The sequence below is a fragment of the Caretta caretta genome, chromosome 7 (assembly GCF_965140235.1).
Source record: "Caretta caretta isolate rCarCar2 chromosome 7, rCarCar1.hap1, whole genome shotgun sequence".
NCBI lineage: Eukaryota > Metazoa > Chordata > Testudines > Cheloniidae > Caretta > Caretta caretta.
In genome coordinates, this window is record NC_134212.1 from 103,406,475 (window position 1) to 103,430,218 (window position 23,744).

Consider the following 23,744-nt stretch of genomic DNA (forward strand, 5'->3'; position numbering starts at 1 on the left):
TTGTCTCTCTCATCAACTGAAGGTGGTCCAATAAAAGATATCACCTCACCCACCTTCTGTCTCTCATATCCTGGGACCAACACAATACAAAAACACTGCATTCAACAATGGTAAAGCTGAGTATTCATATTTTAATGGGGATGTACTTTTTTTATCCCCACTACCCCTTCCTCATTTTATGATATTAAAGTTGGAATCTTTAAAATCCCCACACATTTTAATTCCTTTGTTAATAGTAAGCACACACTTCTAAAAAGCACACACTTCTACTATTTTTTCGTTAAAAAAGGAAGAAAGCCTATCCACATACACACAAATACAAACATTCAGACTTACTCAAACCACAAAAACAAATTAAGAAATCCAAAGTAAAATCTACATCTGACCTTTGACAGTACATTTCAGTGCTTTCTTTTAATCTTAAAAATATCTGATAACACTATGAAGTTTCACATGGCATAGTGGTTCCTTTTATTTTACTGGAAAACTAGTTATACGTATGAGGAGTTATTTCAGTTCCCATGCCCATTCATTCTTTGGTTTCTCTATCTTTAATTATCTGCCAATTATGGTGGTGATTTAGTGACATGGACAGTCATGTGATACAACCAACTCATTTCATACAGGACACTTAACATCCATCAGACAGTAATAGCTTTTGGTCATTACCAACCTTGACTAGACTGGAACCAGTAACATATAAAGGAAAGAAGCTTAAAACATCTATCTCAAAAATCCTGGGCCCATCTAGTTAGTTCCAGGCTCCTTCACACACAAAAATGGAAAAGACATGTTTAAAGTTGAAGCTAAGAAAGCACTTAGAAATGGGTGAACTTTTTTTTTTTTTGGCACCACTATACATTCCAAATAAATAAGTGAAGAACTAAGAAGGGGGGAAAAATACATTTAAGACTCATGTGTTAAAATTCCAATCTGTAGCAAATTTACCCACTTCAAAATATCTACATAACATTAGTGGACTGTAAGATCAATTTCAAAAGTTGACATTGAAAAGAGTTTTACATTTAATCTGCCTTAAATCCTCTGACAATGCTTACATTATTCCATATACTTACGGCTGAAATGGTATAAAGTGTTGTTTGTCCTCATCATCAACTTTCCCAGTAATTATGTCAGTTACATCCATTACTGAAATAAAAAACAAAGCTACTGCAATAAATTGATCAACAAAGGCAGGCTAGGGGAGAGACAAACAAACAATGTACTACGGTCACTTCATCTCTAATGAAAGAAATTAACAATGGCATAAAACCAGTATAGTTCTTTTGCAGCATAGGTTCATGTTTCAAATACAGACTCAATTTTCACATCAGTGAAATAAATGGCATCCTCTGAAGCTACTAGTAGATGTGGATACAAGCTTTTGTTTTGTCACATGTACCATCATGTGACATTATTTTAAACTTCTGCTTACATGAACAACCAATTATAACATTCATAAACCAGTCAGAGAACACTACAATCTCTCTGGTCAAGCAATCACAGACATGAAGGTCGCTATCTTACAACAAACAAAAACTTCAAATCCAGACTCCAGCGAGAAACTGCTGAATTGGAATTCATTTGCAAATTGGATACTATTAATTTAGGCTTAAACAGAGACTGGGAGTGGCTAAGTCATTATGCAAGGTAGCCTATTTCCCCTTGTTTTTTTCTTACCTCCCCCCCCCCCCCCCCCCCAACATTCTGGTTAAACTTGGATTTATGCTGGAAATGGCCCACCTTGATTATCATGCGCATTGTAAGGAGAGTGGTCACTTTGGATAAGCTATTACCAGCAGGAGAGTGAGTTTGTGTGTGTGGTTTTTGGAGGGGGGTGGGGGGGTGAGAAAACCTGGATTTGTGCTGGAAATGGCCCACCTTGATTATCATACACATTTTAAAGAGAGTGGTCACTTTGGATGGGCTATTACCAGCAGGAGAGTGAGTTTGTGGTCATAAACCTTCTTTGAAATAATTCACCTCAGGATCCTTCTATGACAGTGTTCATATAATATTTTGTGGGTATATAGCAACAAATCATGTCACTGCTTTACAAATTATATCTGCAGAAAATGACATTAGGTTGGCTAGTAACACTGCCATATGTTCCTTGAATAGTACTATAAAATGAAAGATAGTAGCCCACCAACGTTCTTCTTTGTTGTGTCAAACAAAAGTTACATGGCCTTTATATCAAGATATTGTTTGATTTATATAGGAACTAGGAGATCATTGGCATAATACTGATGAACAGAGCCATTCAGACACAACCAGCCATGAAATACCACCCTTGAAAAGAACACGAACACACAGAGCAGTCATGGTCTTCAGATTCTATGTGCATTATTACCATTACGCCCTCCTGGGAAGTTTATACCTCCTCAAGTTTTTGTGATTATGTTGCTCTGTAGTGGCTAGACCACTGAAGGGATATAAATTTACTTTAATTAGAAGGGGGGGAATTCCATATTAGTCTAAATGAACATGATGAAATATTGTATATCTGAACATTTCTCTTAATTTGCTGTAAACTGCTGTACTGTATTTAAGAGTACAACAGGGAAAGGTAGAGCTTATTTGAATTTCAACATATGGTTACCTCAGCATGTGCAGAATTCCCTTTACTATAAGGAATAGGTAGAGAATAGTAAGGAACTTTGGGGGCTCGTCTATATAAGGAAGAGGACCCCACTTGCTACTATGGACTAGCTTCCCACGTGGACACACTTTCTGTGGACTAAGCTAAACAGCCCAAGGGCCCTCTTAAGACACCCCCAAGGTGCCTTAAGCTATTGCACACAAAGGCACTCTTAGTGCACAGAAAAAGTGTCCACACAGGGAGTTGGCACAGAGTAGCCAGTGTGCTTTACATTCACACCCGAGCTTATTGCACACTAACTTCCCCACGTAGACAAGCCCTTAGTTGTCAAAAGCCTTGAGAATTTTTTTTAAATGACCTCCCTGGTGCATGTTTTAATGTCAATAAGAGCCCATTAAAACCTAAACTAATCAATGCTTAAATCTTCTCACTGTGTACGCCATGTGAGCTAGAAGCCTACTTATTACTTATATTTTGGAAAATATTATCTTAACATACATCGTTCTCGCACAACTGTGTGTGTTAATAAAAAATGCCTTCCTTTTGCTTGTGTTTTTATTAAGGGCAAAGTAGTTTGTTTCTGAAAGTAATTACAAAGGGTAGCAGAAACAGGGCATATGATGAATTCATGTAACTATGCAGTCAACAATTAAGTTATTTGTGTTCTCCACTTTATTTGAGCAATTTCATTATGTGATTTCTTTGACCTTTCATCTCTCTGCACCTTCTCCTTAATAATTCTGAGTATCTGCCTTTTGTTCATAACCAGCTAAATCACTTATTCCTGAGTGACTTCATAATCTCTAGCCCAGTTGATGCTCTGCCATTTCAAACATTTTAAAAGGTAGTATATTCCACAGGAAGAGAATTAATCTGATTTAAACTCTAAGCTACAGTGCATTTGGACATTTCCATTCAGGTTTTAAAATACCTGATGCTATACACAGAATCATAAAACTGTAGGGCTGAAAAGGACCTCAAGAGATCATCAAGTCCATCCCCCTATGCTGAAACAGGACCAAATAAACCTAGACCATCCCTGGCAGATGTTTGTCCAACATACTCTTAAAAACCTCCAATGATAGGGATTCCACAACCTCCTTTGGAAGCTTATTCCAGAACTTAACTACTCTTATAATTAGAAATTTTTTTCTAATATCTAACTTAAATCTCTCTTGCAAGATTAAATTACTTGTTGTCCTACCTTCAGTAGACATTGGTAACAACTGATCACTGTCCGCTTTCTAACAGCTGTTAACATATTTGACTTATCAGGTCTTCCCTCAAGTCTTCTTTTCTCAAGACTAAACACGTCCAGATTTTTAAACCCTTCTCTTATAGGCCAGATTTTCTAAACCTTTAATTATTTTTGTAGCTCTCCTCTGGACTCTCCCATCTTGTCCACATCTCTCTTAAAATGTGGCGCCCAGAACTGGACACAGTACTCCAGCAGAGGCCTCACCAGTGTCTTACATACAACACTCCTGTTTATCACTGCCCAGAACGATATTAGCCTTTTTTAAAAAATGCATCACATTATTGATTCATATTCAATTGTGATCCACCATACCCTCCATAGTACTATCACCTAGCCAGTTATTCGCCATTTTGTAGTTGTGCATTTGATTTTTCCTTCCTAAGTGAAATTACATCCAGTGTAACATATGTATCTAAGATACACACAAAAGATTTAGTAGCTTGTTTTTCCCCCTTACCAAAATGCTGACAAAAACATGGAACAATTATTCAATACTAAAAGCAGCTCTTATTTACAGTGAATTCTGACTATGTAAAAGCTAAGAAGAATAGATTACCTGCTACTCCAAAAGGTCGTCTTAGCCCAGAGGTTAGTTTTCTTGTATTGTTGTCTCTTAGTTCCATTCTGCCTACTCTTACAATCTGACAGACAAAACTGATTTTCTCTCTTTTCAGGTCTTTGCTGCCAAGGTCCTAGAAATATTAATTTCCATACATTATAAGAATCCTGTTCATTTCAGGTTCTACTTTAATAGCCAGCAGAAAGACAAGTTGTTGTTCAGAATTTAGTCTTTTCATCTTTTAGCATTAGAATAAGTTATTCTCATGACAATAGAATTTTCATAACAATACTTAAGCCATTAATTTACACAGAAGCCAAAGAGTCCAACTATTTTTGAACAGTTTAAATCTTTTTCACAATTGTCAGAGGTTCAACTTGGCCTTTACCCACATGAACCACAGTTGTCAGAAATTGCATTAGAGTAATTAACAAGGAGTGACTTACAAGTTTCTCCAAGACCTAAATTCAAGTCTGCAGAGGTAGTCTACTACCTGTTAAAACTCTTTAGCATTTTTCAAGATAGGAAACAAAGCATTTTAAACACTGCAAAAACAAAAGCACACTTACAGTGAACACAGCTCGAAGATTATGTAATCTGTCTATGTCTTTAGGCAGCCCAGAACTTGACCATCGAACTAGATAGTTTTCACTGTAAGAACAAGGTTTTTAAAATATATATATATATATGTATGTATTTAGATACACATATGAGCTCAGATGTTACAAAATTTGGTTAAGTTCACATTAAACAACCTATTTTTCAGCACTATAAGCGAGGTTCTGCTCAGTAAAGTGATTATACTAAATAGCACCTTCTTACCCAATTGCTTGTTCCTTGTGTGTAAACATTGCCATTTCACAGACTAAATTATATTTTTGGGTTTTCTTATTATTTTGGGAGGGGGAGGGTTTAGTTTCAGTGTTTTACACCTGTTAATACAGGAGTGACAGTGCAGCTCTGGGACAATGAGCTGGATTCTTACTCAGCTCATGAAACAGTAGGACAATTAACTGAGTTCTGTCATTGGTGATGCATGAGCCAAAAGAACCCAGCTTGACTTTCAGTTCTCAGTTTGAGTCTGCATGGCAGGCAATTTGAAAAAAACACAAACCAACCATCTGATTTCCACACCTAATCTGTTTAGTGAGTCACAAATATGGTACCACATAATTGCATTTTTAAAGTCACTTTTTAGAGTAGAACCACACTTCAAAATCTAAACCAAAAATGTATCAACATTAACTTTAAGATGCCTACAGAAGTAATTTTATAATTCATATAGCCACATATGGATACTAATGATGAAGTTTTACAGGGGTCAAAAAGTAATATACTCTTTTGTCTCTTTAAACCTGATATCACAACAGGTGTGCTTCTCTTTTATTACAATCACAGGAACATTTACTCGGTGAGCAGCTATCATTGTGCTTTGTGCATGTAATATGAATAGAAGAGCAATTCTTCTTCAGCCTAGTAGAATGCAGTCCCTGTAAGGAAGCAGGGGATCCAGAACACTCACTCTCTCTGATGACTGCCAAGGCAGCTGAACAGTGAATGAGCCAAGCCTTGTTCATGTGTCATTTACCTCTACATAGGTGGAACTAAAGACAATGAGATAAGGAACACTACAAATTTCTAACGTGCTGAAGCAAGGAAGACTAATCTGTTGCTGTGTTGAATAAAGCAGATGAAGTGCTGTATAATGCAGGCTTCCCAGCTAACTTTCCGCTACAGTTTACTCAGCAAACTGACCTTCCAAAAGCCCTCTCCAATCTGCTGTGACTCCTTGACCAAATCCAGAGAGGCACAAGATAAACAGGTATACATAATGCAACAGACAGACGACACTAACCTGATAAACTTTGATTCTAGTGGGTCGTACAGAGACATCAGGACTTCAGCATCTTCTCCTATTTTGCAGACTACATTTTTCAAATTTACAAATAAAGCAAATGAAGGTGTGGCAGCAAATTTGGCTTGTCTGTTAATATCAATGTTCTGCTTTTGAGACTGTAATTTAAGAGAGACAAAACAGTCAAATTTAAACAGCACTAACAACTAGAATCACGCCCTTAAATCATATCCTTAAATCTTACCCTTCCACTACAAAACGTTTACCTGAAACATTTAGGGCAAAAGAAGTGTGTGTCCCCTCCAGGGGGAAGAAGCTCCTTGCCATTTTCTATAGTGGGAACGGGAAGGGTGCTGAGATTTCTGGCAGGCTACTCTACCTGGATCCTCCTTGGAGTTCTGTTTTGTATAGTTTCTAGCTACCAAGGGGGAATGGACAGAATGGAGCAAAGGATTGAGCTTCAAATTTGTCTGCTAGAACAGAAGAGCTTTCCTTCTGTCTCCACTCTTCTACTTTTTCCCTAGCCTCCTACAGGCTGCAAGGAAAGAAGGGGGAGAAGACAGGATCGCTACTCTGCCCTTTCCCTAGTTCTTTAGTCTTTCTCCACAATGGATGACTTTGGGGCCTACCTCTGTTGTTGCTGCTTCAAGCTTTCCCAAGAGCAACAAGACGACGACAGTAAACATCACCACAACCTATCCAGACCCTTGTTAATTATGCTCTGCTCTTGCTTGGCAAACCAGTGAGTAGCATCAGAGACAATAAAGCCATCTACATAAAGCTCAAGAAGAGCAGATTTCAAAGTTCACATTTGGATGGGTCTTTAGGAGAGAGAATTTTATTTTTTAAGCGAAGTTTAAATTCTGCAAAATTTTTGCTTTGCCCGCACATTTACCAGGGAACCTTTTTACTTGCCACAGATGATTCAGCAAGTGCATTTTTAAACTCAGGATACGGATGCCATATACAATCCTAATGAAAATATTAACTGATCTGAACTAGAGCACTGTATCCCAAATTAAGCCTCAAGAAAAACCACCATTAATATATACAATTTAATTAAATATGCATCTCCTCTCTCACGTCATCTTCGTAGTTCTCTCTCATAGTAATCCATCAATTAATTAATTTATTGGTAGAATATTATATCAACATTGACACTTCTGAAGTATAGGAATCATTTTTTAAAAGGTGGGTAAGTTATGCAGCCCAAATAAGATGAGCTACACAATGTATTTTTGATACTTTTAATCTTGAGAATGCTTCATGGACTAAAACAGAAGACTAAGCCAAATTCCTGCTTTAATTATATTTTATCATTATTTTTTACATTAATTTACATGATTCTTAATTTAAAAAGATAACAGTTGGGGATAGTGTATCTTACCTTTTCTTCTAGTAGTCTTTCCTCAACTTGCTTGGAAGCTATTTCATGAGCTCTGAAAAGGCTGATTGTGCTGGTTTGTTCTGGATCTAAAATGTTGCCATCTTCATCCCTTACAACCAGATCCAAATCGAGAATCCTATGTAAAAAGTTACAGATTACTTATCATTACGCATAAAAGGCCTGCAAGAGTTGCAGAATGTTGAATATGTAATCACAGATACCTGATTTATATGAAAAGAAAAATCTCTTTTTCTGATCTGTCTCATTTGACATTCTGGACAACAAAGTAAGTAGTATCACATACAAATTGGCTGTCAAAAAAATGAGTTCTAGCTTCTTTTTTAAAAATCTTCCTTGGCAGGCAGTTCCATGTTCCTTTAGAAATCCACAAATCTATAGAAGCAAAAGCTATGAGACCCAGCAAAGGAGATACTAAGACCTTTATCATTCCTTCAGGAAGAGTACAATTTTCTGTCAGTAGGATTCAAGTTTCAAGGGTTAGCCTGTTCAGAAAGATTTTTTTTTCCCCATACACACAGTCTATCTTTTGGGAGGATCACCTGTTTTCCACCGTGCCAGCTCCAGAACTTGTCATAAAACCAAGGCATAAAGAACATACAGTTTATATAGCTCCAAGTCTCTCTAACAATCTTGGCCAAGGTCTTAATCTTCCAAATATCCTCAGGGAATTACTCTTTCCTGTTCTCCTGTGAATTCTTGTTTTGGCAGTCCTTTCATCAGGAGTTTGCTAAAACTTAGAGTCCAAGAAATCTCAACTGGGTGAATCCCAATCCAGCATGGAAATGTGTCATACAAAGCCTGACTCTTCTGAGCAGGAAGCACATAGACAGGAGGTAGCAGTTTCTCCTTCCTCTCTTCTGCAGGGAAGACTCTGGACCATTTCTAGCTGGGTGCAGAAGCTGGAGGAGCCACCCATAAAGGTAAAGGAGAAGCCTCATGAGCATATGGAGCCATGGAGTCTTTGACAGCGTGACACACCAAGGACAGGATCCCAGGGAAAATCCCCTCTAGATAATGTTCCAGATTACCTGAAATAAAACACTACCATGTGAGGACCTTAAATTAATGGCCTGAGAGTATCATTCCCATGAGAGGAGGAAACACGGGACTGTTAAGAAGTTGAGCATCCTCCAGTCTCAGTGCAAGAAACTCTTCAATGATTTGCCTTGAGTTGAAGGAGGAAGGGAGTGCCAAGTGCTGTGGTGTTCCAGGGTCTTTGTACAGAACGATCATCTGTCCCTACGTTAGGAGAAAGGATTGGAGTGCTAAAGTTTATTGGTCTGCTGCTCAGAAAAGCTGGGGCAGAGGATGTAATGATTTGGGAATCTGTCTGTAGAAGTCATGAACAAAGTTAGATTACAAATTCTGTGTCTTTACCAGGCTGCAAACTCAATTTTGAACGTGCATCCTTTTCCCTTCTCTGCTGTCCGTTTGCCTCTATGTAGGGCCAAAATTCCAAAGGTTTGGGGCAAAAGAATAACAAAAGAGTTCTCACAGTTAACTGCTCTTCCAGTGAAGGAGAGCAGCTCTTTACAAAAGATGGGCTCCCAACCAGCAGAACAGGTTTAGCAGGGGACAGTCACCTGGCAGGCTTTTCTGGTCAACTGGGAAGGCGGAGCTGGATGTCACCTGACAGAAGGGGCTGAAAGTTATCAATAGTGAAGAGCTGATGGGTCAGAGTCTCTTGTCTCCAGCTGTGTCTCCAGCAACTTAGCATTCAGAGGCTGCATAATGCAGGAAGCCCTCCCTGCTTTCCTGAGCCCAGAAGGGTTCCCAAGGGAAGGAGGGGTTACTTACCCATACAATAACTGGAGTTCTTTGAGATGTTTTAGCCCTATGTGTGCTACACTTCAGACGTGTGCAAACCCTCAGGCTTTTGACCCGAGAGTTTTGGTTGCAGTGTCTGCAAGATCTGCATCTGTGCCTTATACATTCTTATGTTCTGATTCAAGGGCATATAGGTTAGGGTGGACCAGTCGCCGCTCCGGTGCCTTCTCAACTAGGCAATCAGCCAAGGCAAGGACTTCAAAGTAGAGGGGAAGAAGGGCAGGTAGTAGGGCATTAATAGGAACAGAAAATCTCGAAGAACTGCAGTTACTGTACAGGTAAGTAATCGCTCCTTGTTAGAGTAGTTGTCTCTATGGGTCCTTCACTGTAGATGAGTTCCAAGCAGCATACAAACTTCTGGGGGTGGGTGCCAGGATCACCGATCTAGTACAGATCAAAGAACAGCTGCACCAAAGGCTGCATCTGTCCTCGAAGCATGCACAATAGCACAGTGCTGGGGGAAAGTTTGTGCAGACGACAAAAAGGGCAAATGTGTTAGATCTGTACCTCTCCTGTGTTTAAAATGCTTTACAACTACTGCATGCCCCAGGAGAGAATTCTACTGCAAACCAGAAAGTTCACACCTTTGGGGTGCAGTTCTGGGAGAAGATGTGTTTAAGTATGAGGGAGTCTGAAGGGTCAGCATTGAGCCCAGAGGGGCTAGGCAGCTGGACAGCAGTTTCCAGCTCTCAGGATGAGGTGCAGACAGGAGGTCTACACCCAGAGCATGTGCCGAAGGACCCAGAGATTAGAGGGGTGGCCGGATTCCGTTCAGCCTTGAGGGGCTTAAGCCATCCAGGGACACAGAGGTTTGGATTCCCTCTGCAAGAGGGTGCCCAACTGGATCTGTGACAGTGGGTTCTTTGAAATACTGTTTGCTCTGGAGTGGAACATGAGTGCTAAAGAGAGAGTGGGATTGCCAGAGGACAGTTCAGGAAACCTTGCAATATACATTGACTAGCTTCAGCTCCTACGGAGGGCTACCTGGTGAGGAGCTGGACTCTCCGACTGAAGCCTGAGATAAAGAGCAGGCACGGCATCCTCATCTGCCACTGCTACCACAGGTGTGGACATGACACCCTCTCCTGCCTGTCGTGAGAAGGCAGAGACACTCCTAGCCTAGGTTGGGAAGCTGAACGAGAGGATTTACAACAACTGTGGCTACAGGAGCCTGCCACTGGAGATATCTGGCACACCCATCCAGCCAGTTGTCCACTCTGTGAGAAGCCAAATGCATCTGCCTGGAGCTAAGAAAAGCACAGGAGCCATCCTGTGTCTAGAAGAATGTAGACAGGCACGGGGGGGGAAATAATCTAATACTCAGTGACTGATCATTCCACCTTGCAACTATGAACAACAGAGTGGAAACCCACTGGCGCAGATTGTCAAATGAACAGGAGCAGAAACTACGTTGATTTTATCTTTTCATTTCTCTTTAACTTACACGTGACATTTGTAAAAACATGTTGATGACTAAGGAGTTGTTCCCAAGTGTTTCATTTTGTTTACAATCAGCTTTTCAACCCCAAAAAGACACCTGTCATTGACACACAATAAACTGATCCAGTCTCATAATCTCATATCTACCCATTTAAAAAACGAAAGTCCATAAATCCACAATGATTACGTTTTTGATTATTGCAGCACAATAAAATTAGTATCCTGCCTTTATTTATGTAAAAACCAATTACTTTCAGTAAACAATGGGAAAAGCAAGCACATACATGAAATCCAGACAGTATATATTTAATGCATAATGAATATTTCTTATGTCTGGATATTAAAAATTGTCATTTTATTTCATTTTACGCAAAACACGATATATGGCTGTACTAAAAAGATACTGCACCCTTTAAAATGTGCATATTTACTCAAAAGTTCAAATTCAATTCTCTCCCCTATTCTACAGGGAATGTTTTAATCACTTAATTAGTCCATCAGAACATTATGAATAAAAAACACAGTACAAGATGTTCTATTGTGTTGAACACTGAGCATCTGGACGTTATTCAGAGTAACTTTAACCAACTCCTTAGCCAGATGGTAAAATACAGTAGCCAAACAAATAATATCAACAACATCTGGTTAACTGTCTACTGGGGTACAACAGACCATATCTTGGATTATAAATGCTAAATTACTTACTGAATGGAGTTAGCGATTTTTTTATCACTAATTTTGCTGATAAAGTACATGGGCACAAGAACTGAAAAACCTGCAATATTTAAGTAGCAAAGCACAAACTGATGAATCCTCATGAGCTAATCATACTACAGTGGCACTTAAAGAAAGTTTGGCTGATCAATCTTCCATCCCCAGGAGTTCAATAACCTTATATTACCCCACCTTCTCGTTATTCAGACTGCTATGTTGACCAGGTTCCAATTTTGTGTATAAGCAAGGTAAGATTCCTCGCTTTCAATTAAAAAATAATGTCACAACTGAATAGTACGGCATTCCTCCTTACCATGGGATGATTTAAATCTACCATTAACCAGTTCAATTTTCAAACACAACATTTCCTCTATCCGAATAGTTTTCAGAAGGCTTAGCCTTAAATCAAAAGTCACCTCATCTAAGTTGCTGACATATCTGATGCATGCCCCATTGTAACATTTGTCGTTGATTAGGTGCCATTCCTGGTTTTTATCCTCGTCTTCTGGATGAATATAAATGCTTATGAAATCTAATCAACAGTATAACCATTAATACAAGCTAGATACTACACAAGCAGCAGCACAATGAGATACCCCACGTTTCCCAGACAAATCCTCTAGCACTGCATGAGAGCATTAACAAGTTCAGAGTGCAAACAGCTGATGGTGCTAGAGAGGCAGCTACCGTTTATGTGAATTGGCAAAGGGTTTTGAAAGACAGGAACAATTTATATCTTTCATCTGACCTCAGAAAAATCATAGCTTTAATCTGACATCAAACTGATAGTGTCACAAAGTTTATGAGTGACAGTTTAACAGAAGGAGTCTAGTACACAAATTATAATTTGAACTGTATCAAAAATGCTTTTATATTGCAATTTTTCCCACTTTACCGTACTCTAAAAAGATTGCTACTTAAACTACAAGTACTACTCCTTACAGAAATACTTTCTTCATGTATATCCGGTGCCTTCGAACTGCTATATAATACAACAAGGCTGATTCCCCCCACTCTCTCAAGAAGCACACCCTATGAAGTAGTCATCACAAACCTGTTTCCATAATCTATTTTGGCAGTCACTTTCTTTTTCATTTCCTTGAGCTCATCTTGGGGTAGAGTTCCAGAAAGTATCTGTGATCTCCATTCAATAAGATCATATATCATATGTCGTACACTGTGGAACATATCTCTGTTATCTTGCTGTTTGAAAATAAAATAAACAAGACTGTAAATGTTATTCTAAAAAGGTAAATAACTAAGCACATTTTAGAGTTTTTATATGACATATTAAAAATATGGGCCATGAGATTCAAAATTAGGTGTCTAAAGCTAGGCTCCAAAATTAGAGGCCTGGTTTCCAATAATGCTGAGCATGTAGCTGTCCTCTCAATGGCAACTGTTGGGTTCTCAGCACTTTTCAAAGTCTTGTCTCCTATTTAGGTGCCTAAATACTGATTTAGGAACCTAAGTCCCTTTAAAACATTGACCATGATTTACTCAATACAGTGAATGATTCAGGATTAAGGCATCCTTTTTGTTTATATGGTATCTTTCCACGGACCAGGCATTACACAGAATTCAGAAGGACAGACAGACAGCAGGAACATTATAGGAATAATATGGGAAAGAATACCTTGGCTTTAAAGACTAATGTAATACTGTATAATTTACTGGGGTGGAGGTGATGGACTTGTTCTGCCTTTAAAAGAAGAGGTGTTTCTGGATCTATGATGATACTGAATACCTGTTTACAGAGCTCTGGGGTTGCAAGAGATCAGATCTTACCCTGTCTAGCTCAGAATTGAATACAGGCTCTCTAGCACATCAGAGCAGTAGAATATTTTGGAGGAGGAGAAAATAAGGTAGAAAGCAGGGGACAGGGAGATGGAATTCCATATTTGAGACGGAAGAAATAATTTCTCTGATAGTATTTTTATAAATACACTCAGGATTAAACTTTAGCAACCATGAAACAGGGCCACCTCTGGAGTGAGATGCAGTGGTTGCTTAACAGTGCACAGCAATGCTACACAACAGTTTAGGGCAGCAAGTGAATGTTATATCTAGGGCCCTACCAAATTTATGGCCCATTTCAGTCAATTTCCACAGTCACGGGATTTTAAAAATCATAAATTTCATGATGTCATCTATTTAAATCTGAAATTTCATGGTGTTGCAATTGTAGGGGTCGTGACCCAAAAAGGAGTTGGGGGGGGCGGCTGTCGCAGGGTTTTTCCAAGGGGGTGGGGGGTTGCAGTACTGTTACCCTTACTTCTGCGCTGCTGCTGGCGGTGGCGCTGCCTTCAGAGCTGGCAGCTGGAGAGCGGCGGCTGCTGACCGGGAGCCCAGCTTTGAAGGCAGAGCCGCCACCAGCAGCAGCGCAGAAGTAAGGATGGCACAGTACGGTATTGTCACCCTTACTTCTGCACTGCTGCCTGCAGAGCTGGGCCCTCAGTCAGCAGCTGCCGCTCTCCGGCCACCCAGCTCTGAAGGCAGCAGCGCAGAAGTAAGGGTGGCATGGTATGGTATTGTCACCCTTACTTCTGCGCTGCTGCTGGCTGGGCGCCGCCTTCAGAGCTGGGCGCCCGGCCAACAGCTGCTGCTCTCCAGCCACCCACCTCTGAAGGCAGCACAGAACTAAGGGTGGCAGTACCGCGACCCCCCCTAAAATAACCTTGCAACCCCCCTGCAACTCCTTTTTGCATCAGGACCCCCAATTTGAGAAACGTTGGTCTCCCCTGTGAAATCTGTATACTATAGAGTAAAAGCACACAAAAGACCAGATTTTATTGGGGGGGGTGGGGGGGGTGGGCGACCGACAAGATTTCACAGTCCGTGACACATTTTTCATGGCCGTGAAATTGGTAGGGCCCTAGTTATATCCAGCAGAGAAACTACAATGGCTATTAAGCAGACAGATTACTTACCTCAGTTGGCATTTGCCAGCAAACCAGGGTTAATCTCCCTATTCTTAAAAAAGAGACTGTGATGTATTTAAAGAAATGAGAAGTAGTCAGATCTAGGGTCGCCACCTGCCCAGGTTTTCCCAGGATTGTCCTTTTTTGATACAGCTGTCCTGGGAAATCTGTAAGGGCGTTTAGTACACACTGCCAGCTGTCCAATTTTAGCTTTTTGCACTCAGGCTCATCCTGGATGTCTTGGTTTTTTTGTACCTCAGGGGGTGACAACCCTAGTCAGAACCTCAGTTATATCTGATCAGAAAGATAGCACTTCCAACATCATAATGTCATGCAGTACATGCTAGGCCACCGATTCAGTACTGATCCAAAAGGGAATTGCCAACATCTTCCTGCAGTCATGATATTTCACTGAGGTCTCCCATGCAGGCCATGATCAGGCTCAATGCTATTTATCAGTCCCACAAGGACTAGCAGGGATAACTAAGCCCTGGTCTACACTACAAGTTTAGGTCTAATTTAGCAGCGTTAGATCAATTTAACCCTGCACCCGTCCACATGACGAACCCATTTTTGTCAACTTAAAGGGTTCTTAAAATCGACTTCTGTACTCCTCCCCGACAAGATCACCGCAGAAATTGACATCGCCAGGTCGAATTTGGGTTAGTGTGGACGCAATTCAACGGTACTGGCCACCGGGAGCTATCCCAGAGTGCTCCATTGTGACCGCTCTGGACAGCACTTTCAACTCAGATGCACTAGCCAGATACACAGGAAAAGCACTGGGAACTTTTGAATTTCATTTCCTGTTTGGAACAGCGTGGCGAGCTCATCAGCACAGGTGACCATGCAGTCCCAGAATCGCAAAAGAGCTCCAGCATGGATTGAATGGGAGGTACTGGATCTGATCGCTGTATGGGGTGACGAATCCGTGCTATGAGAACTCCGTTCCAAAAGATGAAATGCCAAAATATTTGCAAAAATCTCCAAGGGCATGATGGACAGAGGCTACAACAGGGACCCACAGCAGTGCCGCATGAAAATTAAGGAGCTCAGGCAAGCCGACCAAAAAAACAAAGAGGCAAATGGCCACTCCGGGTCAGAGCCCCAGACATGCAGCTTCTATGATGAGCTGCATACAGTTCTAGGGGGGGCCCCAACCACTACTCCACCCCTGTCCATGGACACCTGCAAGCGAGGAGTCTCATGCAACAGGGATGAGGATTTGGGGGACAAGGAAGATGAGGAGGATAGTGCACAGCAGGCAACCAGAGAAACCATTCTCCCCGACAGCCAGAGTCATTTCTCATTCTGTTCTTCCTAGTTATTCTTCCCAATTCTGCCCCTTTCATATTTTGTCCCTTCCAGGTCCTGCCCCACACATCCTTCTCTTGCACCAGAAAAGCATTACTGCTCTAGTATTAAATTAGTAGTCAATTAAATTAGTAGTCAAATTTCTACTTTATATTCATTTGCATCTGATATTCTCTCTCTCGCCTCAACTGTACCATATTACATCTCATCCTCTGATTCACTTCCAACATAATTCATTTTGTCTCTCCTTCCTTCTCCTTTGTGGGCCTCATCCAAAGCCCATAGAAGTGTGTCAGAACATTTCCATTGACTTCAGTGGATTTTGCATCAGACCCTGTAACAGTCAAAGTTTCTAGCTTCTTTTAAGTGTCCCTTTATGTGAGACATGCTCAGTACCACACTCAAGTAGTAATTTATTTCCTTGTTATCTTCAATTTTCCCAAGTTACGTTCTCAAATTCTTATTTTTGGAGGATATTCACTTTACTTTTGCCATAAAAAAAGAAGTCACATAATATACATTTCATACAGCTGTTCGTGACATCTAGAAATTTTGCATCAAATAGCACAGAACATACTTTGAAGTGGAAATTCCCATTTTCTTTAAAGAAGATGGGTTTGCTAATCTTACATTCGTCAAACTAAGAGCACCGGGATGCTGCATCTCCTCTAATGTGGTATTAGACTATAATAATACTATTTGCATTTCAGCCATAATTTTTTAAAATCACTGTATTTAAACAGAAACAGACTATCTGAAACTGCCCAGATCATCACAAAATATTCATAACTAACTCCAAGCTACCTTCGAGACACCACTGACTTCCTGAGGAAACTACAATCCATCAGTGATCTTCCTGATAACACCATCCTGGCCACTATGGATGTAGAAGCCCTCTACACCAACATTCCACACAAAGATGGACTACAAGCCGTCAAGAACACTATCCCCGATAATGTCACGGCTAACCTGGTGGCTGAACTTTGTGACTTTGTCCTTACCCATAACTATTTTACATTTGGGGACAATGTATACCTTCAGATCAGCGGCACTGCTATGGGTACCCGCATGGCCCCACAGTATGCCAACATTTTTATGACTGACTTAGAACAACGCTTCCTCAGCTCTCGTCCCCTAAAGCCCCTACTCTACTTGCGCTATATTGATGACATCTTCATCATCTGGACCCATGGAAAAGAAGCCCTTGAGGAATTCCATCATGATTTCAACAATTTCCATCCCACCATCAACCTCAGCCTGGTCCAGTCTACACAAGAGATCCACTTCCTGGACACTACAGTGCTAATAAACGATGGTCACATAAACACCACCCTATACCGGAAACCTACTGACCTCTTTTCCTACCTACATGCCTCCAGCTTTCACCCTGACCACATCACATGATCCATCATCTACAGCCAAGCTCTGCGATACAACCGCATTTGCTCCAACCCCTCACATACAGACAAACACCTACAAGATCTCTGTCAAGCTTTCTTACAACTACAATACCCACCTGCAGAAGTGAAGAAACAGATTGATAGAGCCAGAAGAGTTCCCAGAAGTCAACTACTACAGGACAGGCCCAACAAAGAAAATAACAGAACGCCACTAGCCATCACCTTCAGTCCCCAACTAAAACCCCTCCAACGCATTATCAAGGATCTACAACCTATCCTGAAGGATGACCCAACACTCTCACAAATCTTGGGAGACAGGCCAGTCCTTGCCTACAGACAGCTCCCCAACCTGAAGCAAATACTCACCAGCAACCACATACCACACAACAGAACCACTAACCCAGGAACCTATCCTTGCAACAAAGCCCGTTGCCAACTGTGCCCACATATCTATTCAGGGGACACCATCACAGGGCCTAATAACATCAGCCACACTATCAGAGGCTCGTTCACCTGCACATCTACCAATGTGATATATGCCATCATGTGCCAGCAATGCCCCTCTGCCATGTACATTGGTCAAACTGGACAGTCTCTACGTAAAAGAATAAATGGACACAAATCAGATGTCAAAAATTATAACATTCATAAACCGTTGGAGAACACTTCAATCTCTCTGGTCACGCAATTACAGACATGAAAGTTGCGATACTACAACAGAAAAATTTCAAAACCAGACTCCAGCGAGAAACTGCTGAATTGGAATTCATTTGCAAATTGGATACAATTAACTTAGGCTTGAATAGAGACTGGGAGTGGCTAAGTCATTATGCAAGGTAACCTATTTCCCCTTGTTTTTTCCTACCCCCCCCCCCTTCCTCAGACATTCTTGTTAAACCCTGGATTTGTGCTGGAAGTGGCCCACCTTGGTTATTGTGCACATTGTAAGGAGAGCGATTGCTTTGGATAAGCTATTACCAACAGAAGAGTGGGTTTGTGGGGGGCGGGGGGGGGGAGGGAGAAAACCTGGATTTGTGCTGGAAATGGCCCACCTTGATTATCATACACATTGTAAGGAGAGTGATCACTTTACAGAAGCTATTACCAGCAGGAGAGTGGGGTGGGGGGAGAGAAAACCTTTTGTTGTGATAAACACCCATTTTTTCATGGTTTGTGCGTATAAAAACATCTTCTGTATTTTCCACAGTATGCATCCGATGAAGTGAGCTGTAGCTCACGAAAGCTTATGCTCAAATAAATTGGTTAGTCTCTAAGGTGCCACAAGTATTCCTTTCCTTTTTCCAAGCTTGTAGTTTTTCAGTTAATCTGACAGACAATTAATGCTTATTGCTGTACATTTGTGAAATGCTTCTGTGTAATCAAAAACAAACACGCATAGAACACAGCTGTTGAATTTTAAGAAGTTCTGTACGTGTCAGACAGATATTACCATATTGGTTTAATTAATGAGTACTAACTTTTCACTCAGAATTTATGCATATGAAAATAATCTGGACTGAGAATTTAAAATTTGTGCTAACCAAACAAAGCAATGTAATTTGTCGATTAATACTTTATATGCCAAAAAGGCCTATATTGATTAATTTTAAGGCTATTTTAACCCCCACAAAAGTTAATCTCAGTTTTCTGAATTTCTCATAACCTTGAATCTCTCTGCCTTAAAGATAAATATTGCAATAGGGATCTTTCATTACCTGATCACACAACATGTATGTAAGGAACAGCTAGATCCTGTACTACTTTATAGTTCTATAGTCCCTTCAGTCTGAAGATTGCAAATAATTTAACAATGATTTAGCCTTGAAACATCCATTATGAGATATCTAACTACGGCACCAATAGATAACAGCACAGTTCCTTTCCATTATTCCAGTGTCATAGTAATACTGTCCAGGATGAGGTAGCTATGGTGTTAAGTTTCAAAATATGTCATATTATATTACCCCCACTGTTCCAAAGCTATCTGGGCCAAAACTGGAACCCAAATCCAAACCATTTTTAAATTTAGGAAAAAGAGATTTCAAATTTGAATCCCTGATTCCAAATCTGTCCCTATTTTACAGGGTCCGAGTCAGATCCCAACCCAGAATGGAGACTATTTTCTGATTCCTTTTTGGACATAGCTGAAATTTCATTTGAAGTCTCATGAGATGCAGTTTGGAGACTTTGGTATGATCAAATCCTAAATCAAACCCTAGCCCTGATTCATCTGCAAACTTTAAATAAGAGCCTAATCTGGATGAAGATCTAGTCAGTAAACACTACTCATCTGTACATAATAATAATAATAAATAATAATAAAACATGAGTTGATGTTAATTGGCACAGAATAACAATGAAAAGTTTCGTAGGCCCAAAAATTTCTTTGACTTTAAAAAAAATCTGATCTGGTCTACAAAAATCTACAACAGATAAAAAGCCAGCCCTCCAGGGTGACATGCTCACGTCACTACCTCTTGGTGCGGTGACTGAAATCACAGGCAGGCATGTTACTAAATCATGTTGCATCATTCCTCAGCTCTTAGTACATGCCATGGTCTCGTAAGAACATAAGATACTGCTATACCAAGACCTGCTCTCCAAGTCCCTGATCCTGCATATCATACCCACAGTTTTCAGAGCATGGCACGGTATGGAAAGGTATGCCAGGTTGCCTTGCCACAGAAGCTCCAAAATAGCGTTGCAAAATGAGTTTCAGAGCTACTTTGGGAGAGTAAGAGTAAGGAAAGAGTGACCTTGGTTAAATAGTGCATCTGAAGAAGTGGTTTTTTACCCACGAAAGCTTATGCCCAAATAAATCTGTTAGTCTTTAAGGTGCCACCGGACTCCTTGTTGTTTTTCTTGGTTAAATAGACTCTCTATATCTTACATTCTACTATTCCTAATTTTTTAAATATGTCATCTTTTCTCCTTCTTTCCACCCAACTCATAAAGCCCAGAATACTGTAAACAGAGGAAAAAAATTAGCGCACTTTACTTACCACATATAGCTGCCGCCATATTATGGACCACTCTCGTAGTGTTGTGGTAACTTCCTGAATCAGTGGGAGCTCACTGGGTATGACTGTTTCATGCTGTCTAAAGTTTGCAAAAACAATTTTTGGTAGAATAGTAAAATGGTTAATATAGTTCAATTTGTAGAAGCGATTGGTATTGCTAAGTTTCAAATCCAATTCCATAACAACAGGATTCAAAAGAAAATATAAACATATTACAAGTTATATAGTATATCTATATGCCAGAAGAAATGTGGCCTATTGCACAGAGCACTGGACTGGGATTCAGGAGACTGGGGTTCCATTCTTGACTCTGCCACTGGCCTGATGTGTGACCTTGCACAAATCTCATTTCACTTCTGTCCATCAGTTTCCCCATCTAAAAAATGGGGATAACAATACTGATCTACTGATGAAAAGCACTATGTGAGAGTTAAGTATTATTTCCACAAATATTAACATTTCATGTGTATCACACTATTTACTTCTTTTGTAAAGTACTAATGTACTAATTTTGTAGGAACCGATTGGGGGAAAGCCAGTTATGTGGCATGTATGACATCATGCCATTATGATTGATCCTTTAGCAAAATACCGTTTTTACACAGGAAAAACCTGTTTTGTAGGTCTTCACCATTGGTGTCTCTAGATGACTATTTTAAAATAGTGCATCACCTGAGTATGGAACAATAGTTAGCTCTTTTAGCATGTCAAAAGTGCAGCACATAGAGGCAGTTTTGTAATCAGCCAGGAAGATGCCATTATGCAGTAATCATATGATTAGTAAGTAGTTTTAGCATTTACATATTTAAGAGGGTTAAAAAAAGATCAGGCAAAAAGGAGGAAATATTTTAATTCTTTGCACCAACGTTCATATCTGGCTAGTCATTTGTCAATTCCATTCAACATTATTTTTGTTTCACAAATATCTTTTTAAAATGATCTTCTGTAACAGTATTATGACTTTTAATACACATGTATAGTAAATGGATAACAGAGTTCAAATTCATACACATCAATGTAGCACTGTTTCATTAGTATAAATTGCTTTTATATAACAGCTCAAAACGTCTGCAGGCAAGTAAACTCAGGACAGTGGAATATACATAACACAACAACACTTGGCACTGGGATAATCTTTTGTAGAAATGCTTCTCAGCAAGACAACAAACGACAGATACCTTACCACGAAGAGCTAAGTTTACTTAGCTTATTCAAGAAAAGGTCAATAACTGACTTGAACATCATCATCTACAAGTTCCAACATAATGAGAATGTATCTGCTCTTAGAGACATCCTTAGCCTACTAGAGCAAAGCATAAGATCCAATGGCAGGAAATTGAAGTCAGAAACAATGAAACTGAAAATGCGACTCAACTGCTCAATAGTCAGGGTAATTACTAACCAGGGGAGTAGTTTGTCAAGGAATGTGATAAACTCTCCATCATCTGGAGCGTTTCAATCAAGACTAAAAGCTATCATGCTCAATGCAGTAATCAATGGATGAAATTCTATGGCCTGTGGTACACAGGAGGTCAGACATTTGCTCATAATGGTTCCCTCTTGCCTTTAGATCTATGAATCAATTTTGAAGTGTTCAGCACATCCTTTCATTAGCCAATAGAAAATGAGGTATTAGCCTCGTCATAAAAGCACAGAAATTATATTTCCACAAATAAGTATTTTATTTTTGTTAAACTTCAAGTCTCAACTCACCCTTTTCCTTCAACTATTGCTTCTTTAAGCTGAATATAGGAAGCAGGAAATATGCCCTTTGGGGGGGGGAAAGAGAGTTAGGTTTTTTATATATATAGGTAACCAGACATACATTCAGATTCATTATCTAACAAATAGCCACACTCTGTTCTGCACAGAATTTTTCATATTCTATTCAATAGCATTAAATAGAAAGGCTATTTTATGAATGTCTCAGATCTGAATTTGATTTTGCATGTGTATTTTAAAACTGTTATTATGTCCCTAACTTTATATATTATCTTTATAAAACTGCATTATACAGCAGAGGTAGCTCCTTAGTTAAAGTACAGTGGCCTGTAAGGAGATGCACTTCCCCCTCTGCTCATGCATTTACTGCCTCAGGTTCCCCAGAAGAATGCATGTAGACTCGTGGGCTAAATCACATCCCCTCTCTAGGTCTGGTTCATTAACAAAAACAGTTCAACTCAATTCTTCCCTCACAGACTTTATGGTTCCTTCCCAAACCCAGGCCCTGCTGCCTATCCTGTTTTTAAGCCTCTCCCAGAAGAGGTTTCTACTCCTGCTCTCTAAAGGTATCTCCTGCTGTCCTCCTGACCCTGGTCTTCCCTGTCTGCAGCAACAGACTCCCTGTTATAGGAACTACCACCTTTGGTTACCTGACTTGGCCACACAGTAACACACACATACACGCACGCGTGCACACACACACACAGACACACACCCCCAACCTATTCTACCATCGCAAGGCATACACATTTCAATGAGGGATTTCTTAAAAGATTTCTGCTGGAAGCTGGCTGCTTGCCTGAAACGAATACACTTTAAAAGTGAGTTGTTGCCTCCCTCCCCAATTATAGAGCCTAGAATTAGGGCATAACTTTTAAAATCTAATTTGAAAGTTAACAAATGCCCCTAAACCAGGATAAGATGATACCTTTCCCATACCTCAGCTTTTAAAACTAGTGGTCAAGTATCTTGCCTTGACACTCACACCCAAAAATTAGACATTTTGAGATTATAAACACACAAACATCTAAGCTATGTTTCAGATCTTACTCAGTACCAACACTAATAAAGATGGATAGATTTTATTTTACCTCAGCAAATTTTCCAGTCACCTAGACTAGCTCTCAAAGGTAGAGAAGCACAACTGAACCTAATTTTGTGCAAAAGCTGTAAAATTCTGTATTCATGCACACATTAACATTAACTTTTCATAGGTTGGTGCCACTTTAACATAACCCCCACATAAGTTAATTTAACTGAGGGAGCCAAGTTACAGCCCTTGAGTGGTTAACTTTCTTTTTAACCTCCATCCCAATCCTTTGAATACAAAACACATTAGATACACAAGAGGGATGGGAGGAAAGGAGTGAATAACATAGTTGAGGAACAGACTCAGAAAGCAGGAGAAAATGCCAAGTGCCAGAGGAACAACCAAGAGACACTGGTCAGAGAAGAGACAGTATCAGGAGGTCAAGGATGGGATGTGCAAGAAAAGGGTCAGCTGCAAAATCTAGACATAAGCCAAGAAAGGAAAGGAAGCAGAAAGACCAGGGTATTGTAAAAGGAAGAAGTTCTCTCTACTTAGCTCCAATCCTTAAGAAAGCAGAGGGGTGGAAATGGAATGAGAAAGAGTAAGAATACACAGGTATTAACACTGTCAGCATTCAGGAGCTTTTCTATAGGGAGCAATACAAATACAATCCA

At 40.0% G+C, this 23,744-nt stretch overlaps 1 protein-coding gene across 2 annotated transcripts in view; it reads right to left on the reverse strand.

Annotated features, from left to right (window-relative positions):
* Window positions 1–23,744, reverse strand: part of DOCK1 (dedicator of cytokinesis 1) — a 563,486-nt gene that overhangs the window by 480,830 nt on the left and 58,912 nt on the right. For both annotated transcript variants that reach the window (XM_048857028.2, XM_048857026.2), the window contains exons 4-11: window positions 22,032–22,087; window positions 20,301–20,397; window positions 12,718–12,866; window positions 7,662–7,797; window positions 6,275–6,432; window positions 4,989–5,070; window positions 4,417–4,552; window positions 1,077–1,149 (exon numbers count right to left, since the gene is read on the reverse strand). In XM_048857028.2, coding sequence (XP_048712985.1) covers window positions 1,077–1,149; window positions 4,417–4,552; window positions 4,989–5,070; window positions 6,275–6,432; window positions 7,662–7,797; window positions 12,718–12,866; window positions 20,301–20,397; window positions 22,032–22,087 — 887 coding nt within the window. The remainder of the gene's footprint in view (window positions 1–1,076; window positions 1,150–4,416; window positions 4,553–4,988; window positions 5,071–6,274; window positions 6,433–7,661; window positions 7,798–12,717; window positions 12,867–20,300; window positions 20,398–22,031; window positions 22,088–23,744) is intronic.